The sequence below is a fragment of the Terrapene carolina genome, unplaced genomic scaffold (genome assembly GCF_002925995.2).
Source record: "Terrapene carolina triunguis isolate 2854851 unplaced genomic scaffold, T_m_triunguis-2.0 Scaffold714, whole genome shotgun sequence".
Classification (NCBI taxonomy): domain Eukaryota; kingdom Metazoa; phylum Chordata; order Testudines; family Emydidae; genus Terrapene; species Terrapene triunguis.
In genome coordinates, this window is record NW_020665065.1 from 9,490,617 (window position 1) to 9,515,288 (window position 24,672).

General features: G+C 47.0%; 1 protein-coding gene across 5 annotated transcripts in view; it reads right to left on the bottom strand.

Moving 5' to 3' along the window:
- RERE (arginine-glutamic acid dipeptide repeats) overlaps window positions 1-24,672 on the bottom strand; it is a 312,871-nt gene that overhangs the window by 8,950 nt on the left and 279,249 nt on the right. For 3 of the 5 annotated variants that reach the window (XM_029913525.1, XM_026659903.2, XM_026659902.2), the window contains 8 exons: window positions 16,849-17,011; window positions 14,434-14,526; window positions 13,451-13,650; window positions 11,868-12,029; window positions 9,518-9,631; window positions 7,239-8,620; window positions 6,081-6,303; window positions 3,731-4,454 (listed from right to left, as the gene is read on the bottom strand). In XM_029913525.1, coding sequence (XP_029769385.1) covers window positions 3,731-4,454; window positions 6,081-6,303; window positions 7,239-8,620; window positions 9,518-9,631; window positions 11,868-12,029; window positions 13,451-13,650; window positions 14,434-14,526; window positions 16,849-17,011 — 3,061 coding nt within the window. The remainder of the gene's footprint in view (window positions 1-3,730; window positions 4,455-6,080; window positions 6,304-7,238; window positions 8,621-9,517; window positions 9,632-11,867; window positions 12,030-13,450; window positions 13,651-14,433; window positions 14,527-16,848; window positions 17,012-24,672) is intronic. The other 2 variants (XM_026659899.1, XM_029913526.1) reach the window with 1 other exon arrangement.

Genomic DNA, 24,672 nt, shown 5'->3' on the forward strand with positions numbered 1-24,672 from the left:
ACAGGAAAAAGCAGGTGTCTATGAGAGATCAAACACAGTTATAACTATTTCTATCCACAGGGTATAGAGATAATGTTATTCAGGGTGGGGCCACACCCATGTGTCACAACTTTGTATAGACCTGGATACGGCTGTCACACAGACACAGCTGGAGATTATGCTGTGCATAGTTCCCGAGTCATGGGATACGACCCCATGAGTTGGGCAGAAGGCTCTTGGATCTGATACTATTAAATATTTTCATTAATGAATGGATAAAAGAGTAAAGAGTATGCGTATAAAATATGCAGATGACACTAAGATGGGAGGGGTTGCAAGCATGTTGGAGGACTGGATTAAAATTCAGAACAACCTTGACAAATAGGAGAATTGGTCTGAAATCAACAAGATGAAATTCCATAAAGATAAATGCAGAGTACTACGCATAGGAAGGAAACAAATCAAACGCATAACTACAAAACAAGGAATAACTGGATAGGCGGTAGGTAGCACTGCTGAAAAGAATCCGCTGGGTATAGTGTAGGGATCGGCAACCTTTCAGAAGTGTTGTGCCGAGTCTTCATTTGTTCACTTTAATTTAAGGTTTCGCATGCCAGTAATACATTTTAACGTTTTTAGAAGGTCTCTCTCTAAGTCTATATTATATAACTAAACTATTGTTGTATGTAAAGTAAACAAGGTTTTCAAAATGTTTAAGAAGCTTCTTTAAAATTAAATTAAAATGCTGATCTTACGCCGCCAGCCTGCTCAGCTCGCTGGGAGCCGGGGGGTTCAGAGCAGAAGGCTGGGTGTGTGTGGGGGATGCAGGTGGGGGGTTCAGGGCAGAGGGGGCGGGGGGGTTCAGGGGTCAGGGCAGAGGGCTGGGGTGTGTGGGAGTGCAGGGCAGAAGGCTGTGTGTGGGGGGGTTCAGGGGTCAGGGCAGAGGGCTGGGGTGTGTGCGGAGGTGCAGGGCAGAAGGCTGGGTGTGTGGGGGGGTTCAGGGCAGAGGGGTGGGGTGCTCGGCTCATGGGGGTGCTCTCAGCCCCCTGCCCTGAGCGGCTCACGGCAGGGGGCTGGAAGGGATATGCCCTGTTCCACCCCCTTCCCTAAGGCCCCGTCCCTACCTCTTCTCTGCCTCCTCTATGGAGCAGTGAGCACGCTGCCACTCGTCCCCCTCCCCCTCGCAAGGGCCATCAGCTGATCGGCGGCAGGGAGCGGGAGGGGAAGGAGCAGGAAAGCAGCATGCTGGGGGAAGAAGCGGGGGAGGAGGGAAGCTTGGCTACCGCAGGACCAAGCTTCTGCCTCCTGGCCCCGCAGGGGAGAGCGGTGGGGCTGAGACGGCGGCAGGCAGCAGCGTGCCACTCAAAATCGGCTTGCGTGCCGTGTTTGGCACGCGTGCCATAGGTTGCTGACCCCTGGTATAGTGCATCACAAATTGAATGAGAGTCAACAATGTGATCCAGTTGCAAAAAGGCTAATACCATTCTGAGGTGTACGAACAGGCATTTATATGTAAGACACGACAAGTAATTGTCCCACTCTACTCAGCACTAGCGAGGCCTCAGCTGGAGTACCTGTGTCTAATTCTGGATGCTACAATTTAGTAAAGATGTGGACAAATTGGACAGTTCAGAGGAAAGCAACAACGATAAAAGATTTAGAAAACCTGACCTCTGAGGCAAGGTTTAAAAAACTGGCCATGTATAGTCTTGAGAAAAGAATCATAGAAGATTAGAGTTGGAAGAGACTTCAGGAGGTCATCTAGTCCAGTGGGTCTCAAACTTTTTTTACTTGTCACCCCTTTCACACAGCAAGCCTATGAGTGCGACCCCCCCTAATACATTAAACACACTTTTTAATATATTTATCACCATTATAAATGCTGGAGGCAAGCGGGGTTTGGGGTGGAGGTTGACAGCTCACGACCCCCCATGTAATAACCTCATGACCCCCTGAGGAGTCCTGAACCCCAGTTTGAGAACCCCTGATCTAGTCCAACCCCCTGCTCAAAGCAGGACCAACCCCAACTAAATCATCCCAGCCAGGGCTTTGTCAAGCCAGGCCTTAAAAACCTCTAAGGATGGAGATTCCACCACCTCCTTAGGTAACCCATTCCAGTGCTTCACCACCCTCCTAGTGAAATAGTTTTTGTCTACACTGCAAAGTTTTTGTGCAACAAGTTATACCACTTTTATTAAAGCCCTGGAATTAAACTGCTGTTGCGTGTGCACACTGTGCTCCTTGGGATGGTGGAGCGCATCCACATTAGCAGCTCTTGCAACAGCAAAGAGAGCAGTGCATTGTGGTAGCTATCCCACTGTGCAACTGGCTGCAGGGTGCTTTGGGAAGGGTTTGCAATGCCTCATGGAGCAGGCACAGTGTCACATGATGCAGGTTTCCCAATCCCATTGTTCCACGGACATCCTACTACATTGCCAGCTGCTTTTCAACTGAAGGGGGGGGAGGGGGAGTGTGTGTGACAGGAGTGTGTGTGTGTATGGGGAGAGGGGAAGAGAGACTGTGTTCTGGGGGACAGAGAGTGTGTCAGCATGCTGTCTTGTAAGTTCAGACAGCTGCAGGAAGCAACCAGTCCTGAGGCAGGGGAGAGGAAAACCCCACATCAGCCCCCACCTCCCTCCCCAGCAATCTCTCTCTCTCTCTCTCTCACACACACACACACCCACCCCTCCCGTGTTCAACAGCATGGGCATTCCACAATAATGGTTTGCTGTGTGTCCTGGAACAGATCAGCACAGCCCGCAAGGGCTGTCAGAAACAGAGCTTTGAAAGGGGAGGGGCGCATGCCTTCAGGACAGCCAGTTCAAAACAATGAGCAGAGCGGCCACTTGAGGGATTATGGGACACTTTCAGAGGCCAATTACAGCCTTGAAAGCAACTGATGTGTTTACACTGGCAATGTAGCGCAGGAGCATTGTGGAGATGGTTTTTTTTGCAATGCTGCAACTGAGGAGTTTCTGCACACTAAGTGGGTTGGTAGCGTGTACACCTCGGGAGTTATACTGCAGAAAGCTGCTTTACGGCGTAGTAACTTGCCCGTGTAGACAAGGCCTAATATCCAGCCTAGACCTCCCCCACTGCAACTTGAAACCATTGCTCCTTGTTCTGTCATCTGCCACCAATGAGAACAGCCGAGCTCCATCCTCTTTGGAACCCCCCTTCAGGTAGTTGAAGGCTGCTATCAAATCCCCCCTCACTCTTCTTTTCTACAGACTAAATAAGCCCAGTTCCCTCAGCCTCTCCTCATAAGTCATGTGCCCCAGCCCCTGAACCATTTTCGTTTCCCTCCGCTGGACTCTCTCCAGTTTGTGCACATCTTTTCTGTAGCGAGGGACGACTGAGAGGCAACCTGACAGTCTTCCAGTATGTTAAGGAATATGATAAAGAGGATTGGGGCCAGTTGTTTCCCCATGTCCACTGAAGGTAGGATAAGAAGTAATGGGCTTCATCTGCAGAAAAGAAGATTTAGGTTCGATATTAGGAAAACTAACTTTAAAGCTCTGTAATGGGCTTCTAAGGCAGGTTGGGGAATCCACATCATTGGAGGTTTTTAAGAACACCTGTCAGGGATGGTCTAGGTTTAGTAGTGCAGGGGGCTGGGTGGGGCTGGGTTGGGCTGGACGACCTCTCGAGGTTCCTTCCAGCTCTACGTTTCTACGATTCTAGGATTCTTACAAGAGCAGCAGAGGTCAGCATCCCTGAGGAAAAGCTCTGGCTCGCTCCCTTGGCTCACCTTGATGTAGCGGGTCCTGCTGATGGAGGTGTAGATGCGAATGTATATGCGAATGTTGGTGATGGTGAGGCGTCACGTTGAACATCTGGAGCCGTGCCAGCGGGTCATTGGTGAGCGACGCCATCCGCTCGGCATGTATTCTTTCTGCGGCCAGTCTGTCGGGGTAGCTCATTTCAGGCCGTAACTGGGGGCCTGCCAGCGCAAGCCTCTCCCTTTCAAGGGGGTTCAAACCCGGGTGGAAGGAAGCAAATGGATGGGGTCCAGCTGTTGGGGGTATAGTCAGTGCGCCGTGCCTGGCAAAATGCTCCATGGGATTGGTAGCCGGGTGCAGTGCATCGAGTTCGGGTGGTTTCACCTCAAAGCCTGGTTTCATCCTCTCTCGCAACTCCCTTTCCCTGATCTCGCGCTCCCGGATCTCGCGCTCCCGGAGCTCCCGTTCCCGGATGGTGGGGTCCACATTATAGAGGCCGGGCATGTGGTAGGCCAGGAGAGGATCGGTGGGGTTCAGGGGAACAAAGAATGGGTGGTTGCGGTTTGTTGGTGACATCACGTGAGGACGGGCGTACTCGCTGAGAGTCCGTAACGCAGGCGTGTCTGGACCTATGTAAGGTGGAACGGCGGCGATGGTTGTGGGTGGAGGTTCAAATGAAGGTCTCATGTGAGTTGGTCCAGTGAGCTGGGGCTCCCCAAGGCGACCTTCATGGGAGGAGCTGGACACTTTCTGCTGCAGAGAATGGGGAGAGAGAAGGGGAGAGATTTTATTCCAAACAAACAAACTCAGCTGAAAAAATTGCAGGCACATTCCCCCTTTTGCTGTAGCTCACTACAGGGATAATCCTACACCCCCGCCCATGACACCCAGACTATGTCTAGTGCAGGGTGTTCTCTTGTGGTGTGGGGAAGAACCTGATTCTCCCCTCCCCTGCAGGCCACCGAGCTCGGCACCTCAAAGCTCTAACAGCTGCAGCACTTGCTCCACCCCAAGCTGGGGGAATAGCTGCTGGGAACGTGTAGCCACGGACCCACAGCTTTCTCCCAAAAGCCTTCCCCCACGTGTGCTAGGATTGAGCAAGCCCCTGGAGAGCAAGGGTGCACAGCATGCGGGGGGGGGGGGGGGGAAGGAAGGGAGGGAAGAACCCCTCATCTCCTGCACAGGGTCTCAGCATCCTGCCCCTGTGCAGAGGCAACAACAGTTCTGGGAGGGCAGAGGTGGGATTCACCCCAGTGTAATTATCCAAGGAAACCTGTCTCCAAACACAGCTCTTGGGTTAAAATCAAGTTTAGTATCAGCTTCAAAGTCAGACATATCTCCTATTAGCGGGGGGAGGGGAAGAGAGGGAGGGGGGAGGAGGGAAGAAACAGGAGACGGATGACGACAGACTACATTCTGCCCTTCCAGGTGCAGGGACTGGATGGCTGCAGGCATCTTCCACTGCTAACTACTACAACCCTCCCTTAGAAAGGTGCACAAGCCTGGTAAAAAACCAGACTGTAGTGTGGGTTTTTTTCCAATTAAAACAAGGCAGTATCGCTGCATTATGACCGGTCTCCCTGCCCTCGATTATCTCTGTCCACACCAGGGGGCTTTGTTTTTTAACTCCAAGTAAATTTAAAAAACAAAAACAAACAAAAAACAAAACAAAACTCAGAAATTAGTGTAAAAGTTTGAATTATACACAGTTGGTGTTTCCTGAGAAAAATTAGGTATTCTTAAGTCAAACACCTGTCAAAGGTACTAACTTCAAGGGAATTAACTTCAAAGGTACACTGCCTTCACCCTACCCCTTTCAGGGAGCTCCCCTAAATGGTACATCAGGCAACAGGCAAGGGATATGCCATGTACGCTTAGGAGTTCTGTGCCTGCAGCACAAAGGGAACCAGCAGAATTCACCAACAGCTAATGGGTATTTACTGTTCCTTAGCATTTAGGTATCACTTTTCATCTTGAAAGTGTTTTATAGATATTGGGCCCCCCGACTGCCTTGGCTTCTCTCAGTACAATAGGGGCTGCAGACCCATCAGGAGAAGATGTGCAGTACAGTAAGCTGCCTACAACACCCTGTTCCACTATGGGGGGAGCCCTGAAGCACGTGGGTGGGACCAGTGCAGAAAGGGACAGGTACAAGCCAGCTAGATGCGCCAATGGCATGCTCACAACCCAAAACATTTGCTTGCACCCACCCTCCAATGTCCCGTGCTTCGCATGCACCCGACTGCCCCCTCCACGCCATGCTTGTGCCTGCAATAACCACTCTAATGGAGGTTTGCAAATGCATCCCCAATATTTTACAGTCATCGTTTAATACAGATCCTAACGTACCCATCCTGCACGGCAGACCGATAAACCTACCGCCGCTCTCTCTGCTTCTCTTTCGCGCTCCCGCTCTCGCTCCCTCTCTTTTTCCTTCTCTTTCTCCCTCTCCCTCTCTTCTCTTGCTTTCTGCTCTGCCTCCCGCTTGGCCTTCTCGATTGCCTCCTCTCTCTTCTTGGCCAGTTTGGATCCTGCCAGAGGCATGAAGTACAGGTCTGTCCTTGCGCATGAGTTGTAGCCACGATCCAGGTGCTTATAGAACCTGAGAGAGAAAACAGAGAATTTAGTCCTGGGAAAGACCACAAGTCTGTCATTTGACAACCTCACATCAAAGAGGAACTATACAACACTTCGGATTTACATTACCAGCTGTTTCACTGAAAGCCCAGAAAGGAACTAACTTTACTGTGTGTTCCTCCTCCACAGACTAGCCTTCTAGCAGGAACCTCTCACAGATGGTACCTGCAATATCAGTCGGAATACTATGGCTGACACTAGGCTGGATAAGGGTTTTTCATTCCCTGAAAAACGACGACAGAGTGAGGGGAGATTTCCAAAGGCACAAGTGGGAGATACGTACCCAGTGCCCGTGGTGCCCAACTTCCCTTTGTATCTTTGGAAATCTGCCCCGTAAGCTTCATCCAGGCAACTGAAATAACCATGTTTTTCAACACAAAAATAGGCTGCATGTTGGAGACTGAATATTAGGGGGCAGTGTAAAAAAATACCCGTAGAAAAATAAACAAGGGATTCTGTACTGTATCAGGAGAGCAGTAAGCTTTGGGGGAGACTGTGTATAATTCCAGGGTTCCTGCCATACAATTCATAGGGCCCTGCTGCAAGTTTTAGGGGGGTTTGTGTGCGTGTGTGGGGTGCACAGGGTCTTACCTACAATGTGATTTAATACTTGAATGTCAGGTTAGGGAGACTATGTTAGTAACAACTCTATTCCAATATGAGCAGTGCTAGCAGTATTTCAGTGAGTGTGGACAGGCTCTTAGACAACCGTTCCATTGCCAAAGAGGCTGGCAAACAGAGGCTGCAGTACAGCAAATTCCCAATTCCAAGACTGTGGGTATCAAGGCTGTAATACTCAATCCCTTCTGGCCCAGCCAGCAAGCAAGCAGTGAAACTCTTAACGCAGCTCTGTGGAACGGCAGAGCACAGCATGAAGCATCTGCCAACACCCTCCATTACCTGGCTGATTGACTGGCATGACTCGGTGTATCCACCACAGTAGGTTCAGGCGATGGGCTTCTGGGTGGGGGAGGTGGGCTTTCTGGTTCCTCTGCCTCATCGGGAGCCTCCTCTTTGATCTGAATAGGCGGTATTGCGCAGGACGTCACCACTGGAACGTTTCCACTGGAAGCCGCAGAGGTGGGGACAGATGTCTGAGATGGGACGCCAGGCACAGAAGGTGGTGTGGAAGTGGAGGGGCAGGATGGAGGAGTGATGGAAGGTGGGCCCCCAGGGACAAATGGATGCTGAGAAAAGGGTGCCTGGGAGGATACCGGATGGAGGCTGGATGGGGGGTGGCTCGCTGCTGGTGGAAGACTCTGACTCTGAGTCAGGACTGGAGGCTGGGCTGGAGAAGACTGCAGTGGCTGACTCTGAGGCATCAGCTGCAAGGGCGGAGGGTGCGCAGAAGGAGGGTGATGGGTGGAAAGGGAGCTCAGAGGCTTCAGAGCAGGTGGTGGCGGCAGGTTGGAATTCATGGAGAATGGAGACGGCCCGGAGAGGTGGGGAGGGTGCTTGTGGGACTGGGGAGTGGGAAGCTGAGGGATCGGGGTAGTAGGAGGGGGTTTGATGTGAGGCATGGCCATGGGTGCTGGAGGCAGGGGCTGCTCCCGAGGGGGTTGAGGTTGCTGCAGTGGAGTCTGTGCTTGCAGGGCAGGCTGCACTGCTTGAACCTGCAGAGCAGCGTGAGGGTGAGAAGCAGCCTGTGTCTGAAGGGGAACCTGAGCCTGAGAAGGCTGTGAGGGGAGAGGGAAAGGCTGAGGAGGGACTGGATGAGGCAGGAGCGGCTGGGCCTGCAGGTTATGAGGGACAGGCTGGACCTGGCCATGAAGCGGAGGCTGTGAATGCGGCTGCGACGAGGAAGGACCCTGGGGTTGACTCTGAGACACAGTCAAAGGCTGGAGCGGCGGGTGTGGTGAAGGGAGTCTCTGAGGGTGCAAAGCAGGGGCCTGCTGTATGTGAGAGTGAGGTGGCGGCGGCGCTGGGGGCTGGCTGGGAGGCTGAGACACTGATGGTGAAACCTGCAGTGGAGCTGAAGGGGTGCCTGATGCTGCTGGTATGGGTGTTGGTAACTGTGTTGATACGGGCGGGGTAGAAGGTGGAGCCTGGGCAGGGACATTCTGTGCCTGGAGCACTTGAGGTTGCGCCTGTAGCATCTGCTGCTGAGCAGATGAATCTGAGTCACTCTCATTGTCCTGGGGGCTGGGGATACTGGGTGACGTGCTTCGGTTGTCCTGGTCAATGTCCTTTGGATCACTGCTCCCGTCGTCATTGACGCTGCGACTATCCGAGCTTTCGCCTTCGCCCTCGCCCTCCGAGGGAGAGTTTGGCCTGCTGATCTCCTGTTGAGATGGGGGGGAAAGGTCTCCTTATAATCACTGACGTGGCTAAGGAGAGCTACCCGCTCCCATTGGTACTGCCAGCGTAACTCTAGACACCCTTGTTTATATGCTACATTACTGCACAGCCACCCCATAGCCCTCACTGCAAATAACCCCTGTGTACAGGGGATGCCAGCATACAGGAGTGAGGGCTAGAAAATCCCAAATCCAATGCTATGGGTTGAACCTGGCCAATTACAAATGGACTAAGAATATCATGCATTAAATATACAACATTCAGGGACTCGCAGACTTAACTGGTTTCCTAGAACTTTTGGTTCAACTGCATCCCCCCAATTAAATTTCTATTTAAAACACAAGGCCTGAGAGTGACTTCAGATATATTATGCTCTGTTAGGGTTACTGTGGCCAAGGACTCATGTTAATTTCAGAGCTATCTGAAGAGGGCTCTCGCTTTGCTAATTTAGTATTGTCTGGTTTCCTTCCAGTTTGTTGTTGAGAGGTACAGGGAAGAGAAAAAACTGACATTGAAATAAAATTTGGACACAGGTTAACAAAAAGAAAAAAGCTAAAATCAAACTGTGCTAAGATCCTGGAGATACTAATGTGAAAAAAGAAGACACGCCTGGGCGTCAGTCCCTACCCACGTCCTTCCCTTCCTCTCCCTGCAGAAGGAATGCATTAAGAAGTGGGTTGCTTTCCAGCCACAGATTAAATTACAATTTGCTGTTCTGGCACTTTGGAAGCTCTTTAAATCAATGTTGCGTTTCTGGTTTGTTGCTGGGTTTGGATTTTAGACTCTCTCTATACTGGGGGGAGATGGTGGTGGCCAATGTTAGCCTCCAGTGGAGTGCACATCCTGTTCAGAGGGGAACAGGCTCTGCCACAGGGACTCACTTGAGTTTTGGATTTTTTGGCAGTGGTTCTCTCCGGTTCCTCTGTATCAGATGCTGTCTTTTCCCGCTGGCGCTTGGAACTCTTGAGAGGAGAAGATGCCTCTTCTTTTATCTTCTGCCACAAAAGGAACAGACAGGAACAGTTTATTAGGGAAGTTAAAGTGACGCTAAATGGAGCACTTACTCACACTGGGAGGCTTCATACTGATGCTAACAACACAGGAAAGTTCCTATGGAGGCGGAAAGCTGATCAGAGGTTGATTCAGTCAGTATTTAATGGTAATTCAATATACCTCTTTCCCCGTTCGAAGGGGAGGACAGGGATCTGCGTTCTAGAGCTGCTGAGGCACTTCCCATCTGGTAGGAGCTGTTCCCCATTGGCTTTTATGTCCAAATTTAACTGGGGGCCCAGAATGAAGCTACAGTTCTGCCTCGGAGGACAGCAAGCTGGGAGGCAGCTTGCAAGTAAGTCCCTCACAGCATTTCTTACACAGGCTAGTGGGAGTAAGTGGACAACCTCAACAGAACCCTTATCAAGACATTATTATTTTAAACTCAGATTTCTAAACAGGAATATATTTAAAAGGGAAAGTGCTGATCCTACCCCTTTGACCTATATTAAGGTCCAAATGCCATAAGAAGCCCCATACAATTTGCCAGACTGGATCAGACCAAAGGTCTGTCTAATCCAATGTCCTATGTCTGACAGTGGCCAGCACCAAAATCTTCAGAGGAAGGTGCAAGAACCCTGCAGCAGGGAGACGTGGGATAATCTGTGCCCCCATGAGACTGGCTAAAGCCCTGAAATGTGAAGTCTTACATCCCTTCCAACACTGTTTGTTAACACGAGCTGTAACATTCGATATTCTTGTTATCCATATAAATGTTCGATCGCTCAGAATCTGGCTACGTTCTCAGTCTTGATATCATATGGCACTGAGTTCCACAGTCTGCTTACCATGTATGAAAAATATTTTTATCAGTTTTCAACCTGCCACTTCTTAAATTTAATTTCACTCACTGTCCCCCTAGTTTGTGTGTTATGAGGCAAGAACAGGCACTCCCGATCCTACCTTCTCCAGACTATTAGTTATGTTATATACTTTTATCATGTCCTCTCTCATTTGTCTCCTTTCTAAATCACAATCTTTCAGTCTCTCTCCAGCAGAGGTTTTTTCTATGTCACTAATCATTCCTGTCAGCGTTCTCTGAATTCCCTCTAATTCCACAGTATCCTTTTGAGATAGGGTGATATTTCAGATGAGGAAGTATCACTGATTTATATAATGGCATTATATTTATTGTATGATTCTACATCCCACTCCTCATGTCTCATAACACTGTTTGTTGACTGCAGGTATACATTGAGCAGAGATCTTGGATGTGCTGTCTAAATTAATGCCCAAGTCCCTTTTCTGAGTTGACACAGTTAATTAAGAACTCTAAGGTGTACGACTACTTCAGATTCTCCCTCCAACATACATTATTTTGCATTTATCAACACTGAATTTCAGCTATCATTGTGTTGCTCATTCACCTAGCATGGTTAGTCCCTTTGAAGTTCCTCTTGACTAATTTTGTGCTGCCTGCAAATTTTGCCACCTTTCCCCCTCACCCACTTTTCCAGACTATAGATAAAGACGGTAACCACCACCAGTCCTAGACACCCTGCTGTTAATCTTCTGCCATGATGAAAACCGACCACTTATTCCTTCTGTGTTCAGATTTCGGTTCATTACAATAGGGTGCTCTTCGCCCCAGGACTTCTTGGTTTCATAGAATATCAGGGTTAGAAGGGACCTCAAGAGGTCATCTAGTCTAGCCCCCTGGTCAAAGCAGGACCAATCCCCAGACAGATTTTTACCCCAGTTCCCTAAATGGCCCCCTCAAGGATTGAACTCACAACCCTGGGTTTAGCAGGCCAATGCTCAAACCACTGAGCTATCCCTTCCCCCCTTCTTGTGAGGGTCTTTGTGCTTATTGAAAGTCTAAAATGTCAGGTGTGTGGGTATGGGTGTGCTTTCAGAATAACAGTACCAGAGGATGCCTAAGGCGCCGGCCATTCACTTCTTTAGTATATAAAGTGTGTGTGTTTATTAAAAAACAAACAAACTGCTAATCACCATCATGTGTCCGCCTGTATGTACAGAACAGCTCTGATCACTGGAACAACAACTAGCAACATCTACTCTCAGATCCAAATCCCAGGCCTTCTGTACATGCAGGAAAGCAAAAATCCCCAGGTCAAACCTAGGTCTCTGGCCTGTGCACCAAGCTCCTAAACTGAACTCACTGAACTAAAAACAGCCCAGATCCTGAACCAAGGACAACAAACCTCAAGCAACTTTTACCTTGGTGGACTTCTTCACAGAATCTGCTTTGCTGTCATTACTGGAGGTGCTAGCAGCACTGGGAGAGTTGCGGCCACTGGATCTGATGTCTTCGTTAGTGGGCGAGGCTCTACCATCGGGGCTGGCTGGCTGCTTTTTACGACCACTACGTAGTGTAGACATCTATCAATTTAATACAAATAAAAAGCATATAAATAAACCAGTATTTTCCCAAACCTTTTGCTTTTCCCCCAAGTTACTGCAAGATTGCACGCTCCAGCTCAGTGCCTGAGAAATGAAAAACCAAGAGCGTTAAATGTTTTTACAATCTGTCCTGGAAGGCTCATTTGGGTTTAAAATGAAAGGAGGCAAATCCTTAACTTGCCTACCCAAAATCATTAAGTGCTGCTTATTTTATTAAGTAGTGTCTGCTTGAAATGAGAACATTAGAAAGATGTTCCTACAGCTGCTGTTCACATGCTAGGCATCTCTTTCTAAGACGGAGGGAAACCTCCCCACCCCAATGTTCCATCTTAAAAAAAAAATTAAAAATCTGCTGGCATAAACCAAGACGGATATGAGAGTGGCCTAAAGAGATAAGGCATTCAGGCAGCCCAGAGCAGTTCCTAAAACCACTAACAGCTTCAATGTGTTTCTGCTACGCAATGAGAATCACAGTAGATTTTGCAGCAATAATTAATACCGTTTCATCTGTTCCCTCCTAATTTAGCAGCTGTTTGGATGACTGGCTACCATAAAAATAATGAAGCCAACTTGAGCTGACAGCGCAACCTGACAAGGTATTCGGCAGCAACGACAACATTAACGTGACCAGAAAGGTGGAGAGGGGAGGCTAGTGAAAGAAGAAAGCTGTTACTGTCTGACAGTCCCAATCAATCAGAGTTTACGGATGGCCAGCCCCAAACAAGCTGAAGTTTCCCCTCCAACCCTGTTGAGCAGTAAGTTGGCTCTCCACAAGTGACTCCACATCAGCAATGCTCTCAGCATATTACCGCGGGCAAAGCCTTTTGGGACAGAGTACCATACCTTTATGTCAAAGACTATGACTATTTTATATTTAGACGATGAGATTTTTAACTTCAGTGGCATGGCGAAAACATTTGGTAAGCACAAAAAACAGCAGCCTTTAAACTTTTCAAATTCTTCCTTTAAAACGTGTCCCAGGGTTACAGCTGAAGGAACCCAAGAAGCAGGAAGACACGTACCAGTGTGAATTCTGCTGCATATTCTGGCCATATACCTTCTCTGATGATGGCAAGCTACCTTCATCCATTCAACAAAAAAAGAAGGACGTGTGTTTGGGACATTAAATATACACCAAGTTTGACTAGAACTCTCCAAGGGGAGCTACCTCGGGCCAATTTTTCAAAAAGACCTCCAAAATTCTGCACACATGCAACTGTACATGTGCGTCTACAAACATGGCAGGCATGCCCAAAAGCAGATTGGCAGGGAAGAGACTGTAAGTGCAGTTTTAGAAGCCGATTTGCAAACACGACTCTCTACGTTGGGCACTTTCCAGCCTGCACCTTTCCTTCAGGGAGGAGCCTGAACGCACAGGTAACGAAGAGGGACGGGCCTACCGAGCCTCGAGTCCGCCTCGTCCTCATGCTATGCTTTCCGCTGAGTCCATCCTCTTCCTCTTTGACGGGCTTAAACATAAAGGGCGGAGGGTCCACTGGTTTCTCGATGGGCGGGAGCTCTCCGTACTTCTTGAAGTGGAGGCGGCAGTCAGTGCACAGCAAGATGTTTTCGCGACCGCCGTGGTGCCAGTCCTTGGAGGCTTTTGTTGGAAAAAGGGATGGGGTTGGAAATATACAATCTATTAGATATGGAACACCTACACTTTGCATTTAATACAAATTGGAAGACTCCCGGCCTTTACCGGTGACTAAGCCTAAGATTTCTCTGGAAGTCATTGCCTGTTCCAGGGTGACTTCATGTTTCAGATAACATTTACCATCCTCAATTACAGACTATTTCTTTAATTAAATAGACACCTGCTGCTTTGAAAAATAATAAAGGAAAAAAAAGACTCTTCTGCAGCATTTGGGGAGTCTGTTTGGCAGCTATTCTTTCTTCAAGGTCTTGGTTTCTAAAAGTTAAATGCGTCATGAACATTTCATCTCTCCCTTCCCTTACTTACCTCCGGGCTCTCAGCATGCACTCTATGCATATGCACAAGCATCAGAGGGCTTTCAGGAGTACTTACAGGAGTGAAGCTGATGCAGAAAAGCCTTGATGCGTCATGAACGTGTGTTATGTATCTTGACAGTCACAGTCAAATACTGATTTGCTATACAGTAAATGGATTATATAAGGGACTCTGTTTAGACATGTATGCATTACTGCATAAATGTCTAACTTCCAGGATCCTCTCCCATCACTGTAATATTAATTTGCAATGGTAAATCATGATTAACTCTCTGTTAGAATGGTGCATATTTTGGCTGATCCATCGTTATGTTTTTAGAATAGCTATACAAGCATGAGAACTGCTCTTGCTTGGATGAAGCTGTATTGAACAGACACTAGCACAAGGCAAAGAGATACATCAAGTGCATACTGGTTGTGAAGCAGTGACGACAGGCGTAACCCTTCAGTTCCTGTTCACTGTCCTCGCTGTCAAAATCATCTTCGCTGGCTGAGCTCAAGTCCACTGAGTAAGCAAAGAAAAGAAGGAAAAGGAAAAATTAGAAGAGACTTATTTTGCACTAGTTGACTGAATAACCATTTATGGTGAAAAATTCTAGCTGTGTTTCTGGAGGTGCCATCTTTCACGTGAAACAAGGCTGATAGTCTCAGTAATTGCCGGAAATTAAGTCTCAGGGCAATTTTCAAGAGTAGGGATGTTCACCTAAAGTTTCTGGCCAAATTCCACATCAGATATTAATATTCTAGAGACCCATATTCCACCCCTGAAGTTTCAACTGGACAAGAGATTTTTTTTTTACGCATAGCATTGTTGTGTACTCAAACAGAACATGCATGTGTTTCTGCAACAAGGACTTCTCTTCAAACTAAATATTTGAACAAATGTGTTCAAATGCTGTGTTTCACCCCAGAGATGGCTGAATTTCACAGGTGGGTGAAGAGATTCTTGTATAGAGTTTGGTAGTGTGTAAAGTGCTTTGCAATCCTTCTAGACAAAGGCACAACAAGAATCCAGTGCAATCATTCCTTAAAGGGTACATTTTATGATTGAATTACATTTTATTTATTGCAATTTTTTGGGAACTAAAGAGTATTGCAAGGATCAGTCACACTCCACCTGTGGTGAGTAGTCCATGTCAAGTCATTTGATCACAATGCCCATCAGCTGAAAAGCATAATTACGTAGTGAAAACTGCATTAGTGCAAGACTGCACACATTACATGTCACTGGAAAGAATCTGCATATTTGCAAGCAAAATCTGGCATCCTGCAGGATTCTCTAAAAAGCTCAGAGTGAATTCTTTATAGCTGAGGGCACTGCATTTTCTAGCTGCTTGCTACAAATTCACAAAGCAACACATGTCAATAACTTGTCACAAGCACAAGAACCCTGTCTCAAGAACCATTTTGATGCGTGGCCTCATTTGTTCAAATCTTTAGTCTGAAGAGAAGTCCTTGTTGCAGGAACACATGCACGTTCTGTACTGGGAGTCCCTCTTCAGTAACTTCCATTAGCGCTCATCATCAGTCCATATACCCTTCTACACACATACATGGTCCCATTTAACAACTTAAGTTACTGCAACAGTGGCCGCTAGCACTAATCACATTTTCCAACTTCAATTCCTTCAGGTGTTCAAAACATGAATGCAAAATTCGCACATGGCCAAGATCTTTATTCTACTGAGCTAATTTTGGTCCTAATCCTGCAATTGGGCCCAGGAGTTCAATTCACCTGAGTCCAACGGTAGGGTCGGGACCCTTCTTTCTAAAGCAAGAATAAAAGTGATTTTTTGGCACAAGGAAGTTAACCTTCCTCTCTTACAACTCGCCACTATATCCTCCCCCCTTTTCCATCCCCAAAACCCTACTTCAAATCATTTTGGTGACATTTCTGACTTTTTTTGGGGGGGCGGGGAGAGGGGTAATATGCTGGGTTTAGCCCATAAAAAGGGATTAAAACTTTAAGGGAAATTTTAGCCTTTTATACGATGATATATTCCTTACAGCCATATTGACATCAGTGGGGCCATAACACTTAGTGATGTGCTAGACTGCACTGGGCTCTGTAATTATTCTTTGAGCCAAACGCACCTGAACAATCAAGATCATGGTGCTTCTAAGGCCACGTCTATACATAGAGGGCTGCAGCGGCACAGCTGGACTGATGCACCTGCAGCGCCTGTCTGCTGAAGACGCTCGATGCTGATGGGAAAGCTCTCCCACTGGCATAATAAAACCACCCGAGAGCTGCAGAAGCTCTGTTGCCAGGAGAAGCTCTCCCACCAACAGCGCTTGTGTGCACAGCGCTACGTCAATGTAACTTATGTCGCTCAGGGAGGTGGTTTTTCACACCACAGAGCGACATAAATTATGCCGACAGAGTGTAGTGTAGACATAGCCTTAGATTTGTGAAAATATACCAATACTGACTATAACATGGCATGAGTTGTAAAGAGCAGAAAGTATGGTCATGAAACACTGCTTGCAGAGGAAAGTTTGCTTTATTTCTAGCCTTTTCTAAGCGCTGTTCCTAGAATAATCCCAGGGAAAATGCAACACACACAAGCAACTATAACAAACAGGGAAATTTAGAGCCTGGTCAAAGTCTCCATCCTTACACTGGGCTTCTGTGCCTAAGCACTGCATTGCACACGGTACAAAACATCCCTTGCTATACTCAGGCATAATGGTGTGGGAACAGGAGAAGCCAAGAGCCTGAACTCCATTTTCTTGCTTTATTCAGCTGAAGGCAGAGAGCCACTACATTACTGCAGTTCTATGCATCTAAACAAAGATAAATGCGCTGCTTTTAGCCTCCACTTACAGAATTCGCTAGAGGGGGGCCTGGAGGGAGTGTTGACTGGAGTGGAAGCAGTTCGAGTCTTAATTCTCCGAAACACAGCCTGCCTTCGATGCCTACGGTGGGCTCGGGAACTTGCTGCTTCAGGGGTTTTCTTCCAATAGTAATAGAAAGTGATTAGTTCTCCCTGTAAACACAGAAGGAATATGTTAGAGGGGCATGCACAGCTGACTTGTCAGCCCCTTTCTCTTGCCCTCTCACACATGCGCGCACACACAATAAAAAGCTTAAGGGTATATTTTCAGCCAGACAAATTCCCTTGGATAGAAGAGAAAGACATTGTTCTGGGGACGCAAATTTCCACAAAAGTGTGTGTGTGTGTGTGCGTGTGCGTGTTTTCTCTCCAGCCACCACTTTCATGCTGCATGAAGTGCGGGTATTGGTGCTTCAGCAGGGTGCGCTCTTTACTTTGAGACAGCCGTATATCAATACCTCTGCAGAGAGTTAGTAGGCACTGTACTGCTAGAGGTACCAGCTCTCCAATGAGTTGTAAAAGCCATGTCCTGGCTAAAGATGGTCTTTAAAGAACCCTGGCACTTTCAGTGAGAGTGGGATCAGTTCAAATAGATGATATCCTGCCCATCTTAATACGCCCCATGCATTAAATACACTCCTGTTTGAAAAGCTGAATGTTAGAATAAAAACATGATTGAGAATAAGCGGTAACCATATTATTCAAACATATTAAAGCAAACCAAACTTTAATCTGAATATATATGCCTACATCGAAGTTAATTAGGCAGGTAAAAGAGCACACCCAGGGAAGCTAGTGATAATTCCATAGCATAATGAATCTGGCTTACATTCAAAAACCTAGAGCAGATGACATTCAAACTAGTGGATGAGATGCTGAGCTAAAGAACAGCATGTGGTTTTAATCTCCATTCTTTTACTTTGAAACCCCCATCATTTCCTGGTTTCAGAGTGGTAGCCGTGTTAGTGTATCAGCAAAAAGAACAAGGAGTACATTTTCTGGCGACTTGTCTGCCTCTAAGGTAAAAGGTGGTGTTTCTATCAAGTTGCCAGAGAAACGGAGAAGTTCTAACTAGTCCCTTGAAAATCAACATCAGAACAAACATGCCTAAACTGCCCACAAAAAATGGTCTCTTTGAACTGCCTTATATGTGATTTAATCACGTAACCTCAGCCTGCTCTCTCTCTCTCTCTCACGGCCAAATCCTGCAGTCTTTACTCAGCATAGATCACTTTAGTTAACTCTGTACTAAAGAAGCCTTCCTCAGTCAAAACTTCCAATGGCCTAGAACAAGCAGTAACAGCATAATCTGTGTATACAGCATTGCAAACAGTGACAAGACATATGGAAGATCCTATTCAAAAAGTGACAGACGCTCCCCGACTTACGCAAGCGTTCCGTTCCGGAACGCCTTGCGTAACTCGGGAACGTATACCCGGCCATTATGCAAACCAAAACAACAACAAAAAACAAACAAACAAAAAAAAACCCAAAAAACCAAACCGAAACAAAAAATACTTTCTAGCTTACGGAACTTTTTCCGTAAGTGCCAATTTGCGTAAGTCGGGTTTGCGTAACCCGAGGAGCATCTATCTGATACCATTTAAGGATTTTAAAGATGCCTAACTTAAAATAGAGAACTCTGGATGAAGTACACAACCACAATTTTGATTTTGGATAGCAGACAGAACGGATGTATTGTTATGAACCGATAGTGAGTGTGATTGATGCAGATTTAACGACATTAAAATGATACCCACGCCCAACCAATTTCAGAGTGACATCTTAAGGTCATCTTAACTATATCACTTGGGGGGGTGGATTTTTCACACCCCTGAGCGATGTAGCTGGGTCAACCTAATTTTTTAGTGTAGATCAGGCCTCAGGAACTGTGAGTTAGCCAAAAGCACGGAATAAGGGCTGGCCTACACTGGAGTCTTACATTGGCATGGCTACACCTCCGGGGTCTGAAAAAGCCACACCCAAGAGACATGGCTATGCTGACCTATCCCCTGGTGTAGACAATCGCTAGGTGGACAGAAGAGTTCTTTCAGTGAAGTACACAACCACAACTTTGATTTTGGATAGCAGACAGAACGGATGTATTGTTATGTCATATTTCAGTGGGCCCGGAGGTGGAGGAGGATAAGGAGGCAAGAGTGTCATCTCTTCACACTGTCTCCTCAATCACTTCTGGGCTCACAAATGAAGAGATGTCAGCTCGGTTACCTGGGCAGCCCAAACTTTCCTTCTGTAGTGGGAAGCTAGGTACATAGGGGCACTCTGGGGTCTGCCCAAGTTACTGAGCTGCCATCCCTCCTTCCAGAGCAGAAAGCAAGGTCCAGGGATCCTCCTGGCCCCAGGGACACCTTCAAGAATCTGGACCTGGATCTCCACTCTGGGAAGAGGATAACTGAGTAACCCAGGGTACCAAGCTGCCATCTTTCCTTCTGGAGCAGGGAGCCTGATACAGGGTCCCTGCTCCAGAAGGAAAGATGGTGGCTTTTGTTTTTTAGGATTTGAACACTGATGTGCACAAACACACATGCATGTGTGTCTATCTTCCACAACACTACCTTACTTGACCAGACAGTCTCGCATTTACACGGAGACTAATTCATTAACATAAACACATCTACTAATGCAATGGATTGGATTTTCTTAAAATAATCAGTATTTTTATGTAATTGAGTGGTAAAAATTTTGGGGGGAAATTGGTAAAAAGCAGAATAGCTTTTGTAAAACCCGGAAATATTTTTGATAAAAATGAGTAACAACCAGAAATGAAGGGCACTGGCCATTAAACAAAGATCCTTTGAAAACTAAACCTGCCTGTATTCGTGGGTAAAGCCCACTTCAGAAACATACGTCTGATTCCAAACGGACCCTTCCAAACTTGCAGTCAAAAAATCTGTACGAAGACTCAAATTTTTAAATGAAATATACTCACTCAGCCAAGACTAAAGAAATGGGTGATCACAAGAGTTAATCAAATATAGTTAGGATTCATTTCTGGAGCTTCAGATACACGACTCACTAAATGACTCAACCTTCAGTCACAGCCACAGGGTTAAAAATCAACGAGGAAGTACCTAAGTAGGATTTTAATATTATTCACCCTATGGAACATATGCACACAAATTCCAACCCAGGTTTTATTAGCTGCCTTGCCATCAAATACTATTCTGTCTACCTAAGGGATTAAATGATGGAGTGGAGTGAATCTGGGAGGATTAGGAACCGCATTTTGGTGACTGCATGGGTGGCAGGGGCTTGGCACAAACAAAAGAACATGTCACGGAAAGCTTTGGTCTACAAACAGAGAGCGAAACGGCTCCCGGCTTCACCACGAGTGAAGTCAATTGAACTTTAATCAAACATGCATAGTGTGTGCTGCCGAAACCCACTGCACATAAATTTAGGGAACAAAAGCTGTTGCAGGAATCAATAGCCTTCTGAAACATTAACACAGGCAATCATTGATCAAAAGGCCCCTTTACAAAAGGCTGCCTTGCAAATTAGCTGCTGTTTTTGCTTGCAAGCAAACATGGGAGCGTAAACGCTGCCGACATGAATGGCCTGTAATGATCATTTTGTTCCTGGTGATCTCACCTCATCTCAGAGCAAGGTCTTGCAGTCAACACATCTTACATCTCTGTACTATAATTGCTAACAGCATGATGAACTGAGCTGGTTTGGTGCCTGGGCACTGAGGGGAGGAGGGAAGAGGGAAAGAAGGTTCTTCTGAATCCACAGTGTTCTGGGCAGTAGCACTAGCCCAGGGAAATGCTCCTAACCAATCAGCCTATATTAAGTCTATTTTTAAAACCCTTTTCATGCCAGGAGTTGGATGTTCCTAGCAACAGATGCACTGAAATCATCCAAGATCAGATCAATCCTGTTTTAGTTCTGTCCTTGGGTAGTGGCTCTGGTGGGAACGCATTCCCCTCCTGCCATTTTTTTTTTATTAGCAAACAGGAGTATTTTCCCCCCAAATCTCCAAAATTAAAGACAAATAATAATAAATTAAATTAAGAGGCATGATAAAAAGCTGAGGTCGGCTCTGTGGCTAACAAGAAAAGAGGGATACACTGCTGGGAAAGTCAAGCTCCACATGCCATTTGAGAACAGCTCAGCTGTCATGTCCTTCCGCAACCCAGCATTACTGATAGTGCTGCACAGGCTATTTGTAATTATTAGAAGGTTGTCTTCTTGGCATGAGGCACCGTTCTCTCCTCTGCCACCATTTCCCTCCCCTGCCCTCCTGTGTTCTGCTGCAACTCAAGCAAGCCCTCTGACAGACAATAAAAACACTGGGGCAGGCATTATTAACTACTCCATACCCGTAACAATCTAACACGAAAGTAGTAAGTGCTGCATACCCCCAGCTTCTCATTTATTGTGATTTGCAAATGTTAAGTACATGAAACTGTATGTGCCATGCATCGGTGTGACTGTGTGCGAGACAAGAGACACATTACAGTTGCACTGAAGCAACCACTAGAGGACTGGCAAATCTATTGCTTAATGGAGCTGATGTTCTACTAAGTGGAGCAAAAAGGCATTTCATGCATTTGGTTATAAATGATGGGGTAGCGTTCAGATCAGCTGTTGCCTAACAAACGTGGTGTTCTCCTATGGGTTTCTCCTTGTTTCACACAGCCATCAGCTGAGTACTACCTGTCGCAGCAGTTCCATTACGTTCAGCTCAGACTCAAGTCCACCAGCTGCTTTGTGGGTTGTGCTTGATCTTTATTTTTCCAACAACACAAAATACACGAGTGGCTTGTTCCCGTAGCACTTTCCGACTATCTATTTTGTCTCATTTACCCAACTCCCGCACGTGTAAGGAAGAGTCCGACTGTGATAAACCAACCGCCTGTCCAAACAGCTCCAATTTTGCATGTTCTGATTTTGCTATTTGAAGTTCTTCTCCACAGTCAGGAGAGGAATCCCACTCTTGGGGCCAGGTTGGGACACCACAGCTGATCTCTTGCCAATGCTATGGCAGCTCATGCACTCTCCGACTACAATGCTACTATGCCTGGACGATCAGCACTGCCAAGGAGCCAAAAATTATGTCCTTACTAGTGAAAGCATCGATGGGAAGAAGTCTAAGGGCTGGTCTATACTTAGCCGCTAGTTCGGCGGCTGGAAATCGAACTTCCTGGTTCGATTTATCGCGTCTGGTCTGGACGCGATAAATCGAACCAGGAAGTGCTCGCCGTCGACTGCGGTACTCCATCTCAACGAGAGGAGTACCGCGGAGTCGACGGGGGAGCCTGCCTGCCGCGTGTGGACCGCGTCTGAACCGCGGTAAGTTCGAAGTAAGGTATGTCGACTTCAGCTACGTTATTCACGTAGCTGAAGTTGCATACCTTACTTCGACTTGGGGGGTTAGTGTAGACCAGGCCTAACACATCAAGTAAACTCCTGCACCTGCCTCCGTGTCCACTTGATTGTAGATCCTGGACCAGGCTCAACCATCTATTTACTCTCTGGCTCAACCAGAGCTGCTGCCTCCATCCACCAGCTTGGCCTGGGTTCCCCCCCCCCCCCCTCAGAGAACATAACTCACTTTGGTGAAAGAGTGCCCATGCCCCCGATATCTGGAGGGTGGTCTACAATACTTAGCCTCCCTCCATACACAGGCTTTCCTCTTGTTACAGAACCTGAACTCAAGTTCTGAGCTCTGGATATGAGAGTGTGTGCCAAACAGCATCATCCAGTATCAGCAACTGGCTCCTCTAGCTTGCTAGACCTACCCAGCCCCTTGCCTTCCTCCTCTCAAGTTAACTCTGCAGTGGAGACACATTCCAGGTATCCACCTCTTCCAGTTGGAACACATTTCCCTCTCCCAGGTCTGGGACTAAATCCAGTCCCTGGGATAAGGGAGCAAAACTCCCACAGAAGTTAATGCAAGTTGTATCCTCTTAATAGAGAGGATGAATCTGATCCCTGGAGAGATCTGTGTCTCCATTAATCTGCTTGGAATCCTTGAATATTCACAGCTAGTATACCCTTAACCTCAACTCGGGAGACATCAGCATCCATCAAGTTCCTCTCTTCCCTACAAGCACAAATTCAGTCTTCTCCCCTCCAGAGCTTTGTTGTGCCCACCATACTCTCAGCACCACTGGCAATTATTCGTCGGCCATAAGTAATGCATCCCCCTCATAGCGCAATGGAAGCAGCACTGTCTTGGGGCCAAAAGTCATCCTTCCTTCCCAAACAGCTTCCTTGGTGGTATTTGTGGGTCTCCCAGATTGAGGTGTCTGTGATGCTGCTCAGGGGCTCTGTCAGAAGTATGAGAAATGCAGTTGTCCATCCCCCCTCTGACAGATCCATAAAAGAATTCTTCTGTTGACCTAGTGGCATCTACATTGGGGCTTAGGTTGGCTTAACTAGGTCTCAGGCATGTGAATTTTTCACACCCCATGGGTATAATTTTTCACACCCCATGGGTATAATTTTTCACACCCCTGAGTGACGTAGTTGTGTCGATCTTGTGATGCTGTCTCATGGTGTCCAGGACTGAGAGTCACCGTGTGACCCTCCTGCCTCCAGTGAGGAGTCATCTTTCTTGTGGTAGCTGGACACTCTACCAGCTCTTCTGCCACCCTTCAAGCACTCTTCCCTGGGGCATACTTTGCCTTGCAGACCCCAGTCCTGAATTCCTCAGAAGCATCCCCCTGTAGCATCCAGCCCCTATCATTGAACATGCACAGCAATTACCAGGTTCGCTACTCCCAGGGTATAGTATATACACATTATACTATGTTTGAGTCAGCTGAGTATCAGCTCCAACACAACAACACAGCACTGTAATCTACTTATAGGGAAAATAAATATAAGTTTAACAACAAAGGTAATGATTTAAGAGTGAACAGGGATAGTAAGAACAGGTTACAAATAAAACAAAGGTATCACAGACTTCTACTAGACTAAGAATTGCAGGATAAAAGAGGGGTCCTTGTGCCTTCTTCTTGTACCCCAAAGTCCATTGTTTTTGTCCCCACAGTCAGGATAACTCCCAGTGGTTTCCCTTCTGGGCACTGGCTCCAAGGTGTCTTCCCATACTCTTGTTTCACTCGCCGCCCCCTCACCCAACAAACTATTTTTTCCTGTTGACGTTTACATGCAGATGGGGCTTCCTCTGTGCTTGCTTTACAATGCTTAATATATACATGAACTGAGGCAGATTATTCCACAGCCCCTTGTCTGGCAAAACCAACTTGCCAACACTGCCTGGGGGACAGATTCCAAAACATTCAGTACATACACACAATTTCTTAAGTGTCACTTGTATGTACATTGCCCAATGGTAAGGATCAATATGACGTAAGATTCCATGAGATACCTCAGACAAACCTTTCTGAGTAAATACTATGAAAGAAGCGTTTAGGTGTAATGAGTTTGTCAGGCCTGACAGGAGTTGCTGACAGAGTTGTGAGCCCTTTGCTAGCTGGCACCATACAAACCACTCAGTGTAGACCTAAAGCCTAGTCTACACTGAAAACTTGGTCGACCTAGCTACATTGCTCAGGAGTGTGAAAAATTTACACCGAGAGATATAATTAAGCCAATCTAGCCCACGGTGTAGACACCACTAGGTCGGTAGAAGAAATTTTCAATTGACCTGGCTACTGCCCCTTGAGGGGGTGGATTTACTACAGCGACGGAAAAAACACTTCTGTCATTCCAGTAAGTGGCTACACTGCAACAGCATGGCTGCAGCTGTGCCGCTGTAGCACCTGTCGTGTAGACATTCCCTAGGTGTTATTTCTTCAGGCTGAGCCTTCTAACCACTAACA